The sequence below is a fragment of the Arachis duranensis genome, chromosome 8 (assembly GCF_000817695.3).
Source record: "Arachis duranensis cultivar V14167 chromosome 8, aradu.V14167.gnm2.J7QH, whole genome shotgun sequence".
Taxonomy (NCBI): Eukaryota; Viridiplantae; Streptophyta; class Magnoliopsida; order Fabales; family Fabaceae; genus Arachis; species Arachis duranensis.
The window spans coordinates 37,440,006-37,446,791 of NC_029779.3; the positions used below are offsets into that span (position 1 = coordinate 37,440,006).

At 27.7% G+C, this 6,786-nt stretch overlaps 1 protein-coding gene across 1 annotated transcript; it reads right to left on the reverse strand.

Moving 5' to 3' along the window:
* Window positions 1-393: 393 nt before the first annotated feature.
* LOC107462524 (ABC transporter G family member 9-like) lies at window positions 394-4,812 on the reverse strand. Its single transcript, XM_016081118.3, has 4 exons — window positions 4,583-4,812; window positions 2,710-3,502; window positions 2,058-2,383; window positions 394-1,317 (listed from the first exon to the last, which is right to left on the reverse strand). The coding sequence occupies exons 1-4, from the start codon at window positions 4,676-4,678 to the stop codon at window positions 640-642; spliced, it is 1,893 nt and encodes a 630-aa protein (XP_015936604.1). The 5' UTR covers window positions 4,679-4,812; the 3' UTR covers window positions 394-639.
* Window positions 4,813-6,786: the final 1,974 nt, after the last annotated feature.

Genomic DNA, 6,786 nt, shown 5'->3' on the forward strand with positions numbered 1-6,786 from the left:
TTATAATATAATTCTTTTTATTATCTTTTTTACTTTTTAATTTCAATAAAATTATTTAAAATAATATTTATTAATAAAATCACCTTTATTAGCATAATAAAAAACAATTTAGATTGTCCACTCAACCCACTGCTCACTTAACTTGACAACACTTTTATTTATGATTTTATCATTTTATGCTCACTACTAAGAATGAAGCATCGTTCAGAATACAAATTTCATTTGGTATTTAATATTTATTTTTTCTTTCCTCTCCACTTCAAACTCTGAACTCAGGAATCTAACACAACTCATCGTCCTATTAATAAACTTTCAGTTGTATGAAATGTTACAAAAATTTAAATAAGTTATCAATATGGGGGAAAAGAATAATGAAATAGCATAGTAAGAAATTTCACTGCATATTATTCATGCATTTTTATTTTTAAAGTCATGGGGTACAAGTATATATTTTATTGATAACGCTCTCCACTTCCTAACTACTGCCACACATACTTTCCCCTATAATCTCATCTAATGACCACAACTAATAATAACTATAATAATAAATTAAAGTTTTGTCTACATGCACCCCTTTCACTGATTTCTATATATTATATATAGATAGAATGGTTAATAATCTCTCATAATCATGTTGATCTAGCTAGACTTGGATTTCTTTGTGACTCCAATTCTCATAAGAGCAACATAAGCTATAAACCTATAGAAAAACAGCATTGCTAGCAAAATCAATGAAGCCCTTAATTGACTCTCTCTATTATTAACGAACCCTAAACCCTTGATTCCAGGGTACTCATAAATCAAGCACTTACCCTTACCACATTTGTAAGTCTCACCTTCACGATACTGAGAAAATATAACGAGTTCGTTGGCGTAATATATGAAAGAAAGGTACTTCAACCATGCTATGAATTTGGGAACATTCTGGACAAAGAATCCACTTGTTATCATGAAGGTTAGCCCTATGACGGAGGCGAAGGTGGTGGCGACTTTGGTGTTCTGGACACAGGCGCCGAGAGCGAGTCCTATGCCTTGGGAGACCAACACAAGGGTGAGGATAGTGAGGAGCATGAAGATGAAGGCGGCGGCGGTAGCTTTCAGAGCTGCCATCCAGTAGGTTATGAGAATGGAAACGGTTGGGAGGACGAGTTCCATTGGAAGGTCTACCGTCATCTTGGCCATGAAGTATGAGGATAGTCTGTACATTCCGGAAGATCTTTCTTTCTCCAACATCACTCTTTCATCTGGGAACACGAAGATTGCTCTGTACAGCGGATAAAATGACCAGAAACTTGATAAGAAGAATAGAAGTCCAAGCTGCAAATACATCATAAAACATTTCAAATCTCGTTAATTAATAACTTTAGTTAAAAATATATTTCTTAACTATTTTTTTTTACCGAAGAGGATCTACTCCCTCATTAAAGACTACATCTTATAATTGATATACAATACTTTAGAAATAATTAAGATGTATACAAAAAATTAACAATTATTATAAAATATATATTAAAAAACAAAAAAAATTGCACAAATATATCATAAATAATTTAATAATTAACTTTTTGTATGTATAGCACTTTTGTGACTAAATACATTAATTTGAGAATAACTTATATAACTTTATTTAGTAATATAAATTTGGTTTAATCAATCGGTTAGTTTTTATAATTTTATTAAATTTATAATTTTAATCGAAAATAACTTAATTATAAAATTAAAAATAAATAAAGATCTAATTAAAAAAAATATAAGAATTTAATTATAAATTTGATAAAATTATAAAAAAATTAAATTTATAAATTTTGTATGACACGTAAAATTCTATGATAAAATATAAAAGAACAAATAAAACCAAAAAATTTCAAAATACTATTGTTATTTCTAGACAGTATAAAGTATTTTATATTGTTATATAATTACATTTTTTTATAATTATTCACACAATTAAAATAAAAAATAATTATTTTTATTAATCTGACATTACATAATTAAATGTATATATAAAAATATTTTGTAATAAAAAATGCATCAAATTAAATTATTAATTATATTACCTGATCTTGCATGTGTGCGGTATCAGACTTGTACCACAATAGTCCTACAATGAAAGAAGTCAAGACGACCTGAACAATATTGAAGGAAGCGAATGCTTCGTGCTTTCTCTCTTTAAGGTCTCTTCTCAACAACACCGTGAATTGTTGCCACCAATTTGTAGGCCATTTTCCAAACCCTGCTGTGTTCTCAACTCTACTTGATGAGTTGCTATTCGTTTCTTGAACCATTTGCCTCAATTGGGAATCAGCGTTACAGCTCTTGTATGCCTGAATCAATTGTTGTTTGTCCACCACAACATCCTCGTTCAATTCGTTGGTGTATATCCCTGAATTTGCATTGTCAACAACATTAAATTGGTCAATTTTGACACTTGAGAATTTCAAAGCATGCCAAAGATTAACACAATTCATACTAATTTGGAGGTGACTTCTATGGTTAGTGCCTTTCGATACTCTAATTATATAATTATTATTAAAATTAAAGTCATCTTTTTTTATTTTTTGATGACACTATTTTTTTAAATTAAAAAACATAGTTACCTTATTAGGAATTCATCTAAAGCATGTATTTCCAAGGTTAATTTAACAAAATATGACAAGACATGCATCCAATTACATGAAGGATTAATTAATTAAGGAATTAAAAACGTACCATTAGCAAGATCCAAAAGGAAATCAGCAGGGTTCATGGCTAATGCTGGAGAAAATCCAACACTAGAGAAATAATCCAATGCCTCCAAACCCTTTCCAAAATAAACAGTGTTCCCTTCTGAAAGGAGCAACACCTTAGTGAACATATAGTACAACCTACTAGAAGGTTGGTGTATTGTCATCACAATAGTTCTTCCTCCTCTTGCAAGCTCAAACAAAGTTGACACAAGTCTTAATGCGGTAGTTGAATCCAAACCCGAGGTTGGTTCATCAAGAAACAACAAACTAGGGTTTATGAGCAATTCTTGACCAACACTAACCCTTTTTCTTTCTCCACCGGAAACCCCTCGTAGACCGGGGCCTCCAACAATACTGTCTTTACACTTGACCAATCCAAGTTGGTTCATCACGGCTTTTGCCAATGCCACCTTCTCCTCCTTGGCTACCGTGTTAGGTAGGCGGAGGAGAGCGGTGAAAACAAGGGTCTCAGTTACTGTCAAATGAGGGTGAAGGACATCGTCTTGCGTGACGAAGCCGGTGTTCCTCTTCATGGCATTGCTGAAGGGGTCTCCATTGTATGTTATCTTTCCTTTGAGGCGGCCGCCGAGACGGCCGCCCAATGCAGTCAGCAGTGTTGTCTTGCCACTTCCTGACGGACCTAACATTGCAAGGATCTCACCCGGTTGAACAATTCCTGATACTCCATTCAATATCACTTTGCGTTCTGATGCCTTTTTCTTCTTCTCCAATATTCCACCATTCTCAATCTTGATTTTGTACACAACATCTTCAAACTGTAAAATAACAATGTTAAAAAAAAAAAGTAAAAACTCTGTGAGAACTATTAAATAAAAATTTAATTAAATCAATAAAATTATTTAACGACTATTAGTTATAAACTTCACGTGAAATTAACTGTATCTAAATTTTAATTTTAAAAAAATAAAAAAGAAAAGTTAATTACTGGTTGATCCTTATTGGCATACAGAATTTTTAAATAACAGGAAAAAAGGAAATTTATTAAAAAAAGTTAGTCTAACAATTTTTATTATAACATAATTATATATATTCCATAAATGTAACTATAAGAAAAAATAGTCTCCTTCTAGAAGGGCCCGTCCGTTTTCAAAATTATTGGAATAATAAAAATTTATTAAGCATTAAAGTATTTAACTTCAATTTTTTTGAAAAATTTAAACATTTATTCAAATATATATATATATAGATGCGAGTTATGGTGGAAAAGCAAAATTTGACCGCATTGGGAATATAATTTTATAGTGATAGTTATTAATTTTTGTGAATATTATTGTAATTAAAAAATTAATATCCAAATTTAAAACAAATAAAATTAGGCATCATATAATAATGTTGAAAAGGCTTTCAGTAAAATAAACTAATATATTGATTTCTAGATCAAATTTTTTATCTCATAAAAAAAATAAGATAACTACTAAATACATCATCAGCTCAAGTCGTCCTAACTGACAAAAATATATTTATTTGCTTAGAAATATAAATACACTATGATTTAAAAAGAAAATAAGTTTTACTCTTAAAAAAAATCAATTGAAAAGAAAAAGAGTCTAATTAGACTCAAAAATTAACTTATAAATCACGTGAATTCAGTTAAAATTAAAATCAATTACTAATTTGAGCATTGTAATCAAAACAGAAATCAGTTATTAAAATAAGTTATCAATAGATTTTCGATGTGTGTGGTTTAAACACTAGTAATCAAAACAGAAAAAAGCTCCTTCCAGATATACTTTACTTAAAATTCGCAATGAGAAAAGGAAAAAGGAAAGGTCCATTTTTGAAATGCATGGAAAGAATAACAACCTAAGTCTTCTTTTTCTAACAACCAACCATACCTTGAGAGTCACCGGAGTTTTTCTCTTGTGGAAGACATTGTTAGGCACTTCTTGATGATTAGTTTGAGATTCAATGTCCACCATCTCTCGTTCCATTACAACCTAATAAGCCTTTGATGAAGAAACTCCTTTTTTTGTGAATTTTGAGAGAAAATTAAAATAAATAAATTGTGCAAACAACAACACAAGAAATTAGAAGAGAAAGATGTATTCTCTCTTTTGCTCTTGTGTTTGTGGTTTACAACTGTGAATGTGAATATCCCTTAAATGCTACTGTTTTGCTATATATATAATCATGAAGGAAAGAAGCGGTGCATAATTCTTTATTTGTAATATAATACTAAAACTAATATATATTTCCAAACAAAACTACTTTCCATTTTTTTCTCAATCGTATTAATATGGACTGTTAGAATATATTTAACATATTATATATTAATATAGTATTTAGATATATTTTAGATTAATTTTATATTTGTTTAGTTTAATGTTAAATTAATTTTAGTCATTATAATTAATTAATAAATATAAAATCAATTTGAGATCTATTTAGATAATTTTTTTAAATAATTTTTAATATGAACAAAATGGAAAAAGGTCAGCTGAAAAAATGTGAACAAAATAAAAGAACGAGGGTTTTGCGTACATTGGATGCATGAATCTAAAAAGGAAGAGATGCTTTGAATTTGAAGAAAGACAAAACTAAACACATTTTCTTTTTTTGGTTAAGATTATTGGCAATTAATTAACTTTGTCTTGTTTTACTTTGTTTATATCATACGGGTGGCTAGAAAGCCACATTTTATGCCAACATCCAGGAATATATCTTAGTCTTATACTCTACTATTTGACTCATCCTATAGTAGAATATTTAGACCATTTTTAATAGGAAACTCATTTCAGTTTTTCTATTTATCATAAAAATAATTTTACATTAACTTTTGCATCATAAACAATAAATAAAAATTTAAAATATTTCTTTTTTTTATTAAGAGAAACTAACTTTAATTCCTGTTGTGTTGTGGTTTCAATTAATTAATTAATTAAAATACTTAAATTTATGTGTTAGCATTAAAAATTTCAAAAATAAAAATAACCAACCCAACAAAAAATTATTTTGTAAAGTGTAAAAATAAAATTTATTTTTTGATGTAAGTAAATTTAATTAATTATAATTTAAGATAATAACATAAATAAAAACTTAATTATTTAATCTAATTAATTATTATTTAAATAATTAATATAAATTATTAATTAAATAAAAATATAATTATTTAATATAATTAATTAAAATTTTATATAATTATTTATTTAAATAATAACTTGCCAAATTATTATTGGCTATACCAAATTCCCATTCAGAGAGATTTAGGGTCCGTTTGGAAAACGCCAAGAAGTTACTTTTTTTTTACTTTTGACTTATAAAAAGTTATATTAATAGTGTTTGGTATATTTTTTTAGATAAACTTTTAATTTTTTAAAAAGTTATTTAAGAGCTTTTGATAAAGTTAAAAAATGTGACTTCTCCTATTTTCAAAAGTTATTTTATCACTCCTATTTAATGCACAACTTTAAAATAAAAACTTCTATAATAACTTTCCAAACATAAAATAACTTATTTAAGAAGTTTAGTCAAACTGGACTTAAGTTCTATTGAAAATTGTGTAGAAACCAACTCCACTTCTCTCCAATGGCTGGAGACTCAAATGTGTCCGAAAAACTAAAAAGGGCACTCAGCGATGGAATTGCTCTTATAGTTAAATAAAGAGTAAATGACCATTTGTATTCATAAAAAATGAAAACACTGTACTCATACTATGTCGAAACTAAACTTATACCCATGCAAGATTTCTTCTGTGTGGTAAAAGTTCTCTACGTGACACTCCAATCTTCAAAAAAACAGGGTATTTTTGTCATACAAAGAGCAACTTACATAGATACAAATTTAATTTCGATCTAACATGAATACATATGTCAACATTTTTATCTTTTATGGGTACAAATGGTTATTTATTCTAAATTTAACTATAAAATATAAATTAATTTAATATTTATAAGAACTTAAATTATTTCACTAAAACCCAAAATAGTTTATTGAATTATTTTATTGAACGATTTGTGTAATTTTATCAAATTATTTTAATATTTTATAAATATCAAATTAATTTACATTTTTTATAATTAAAATTATTACAGATAAAAGT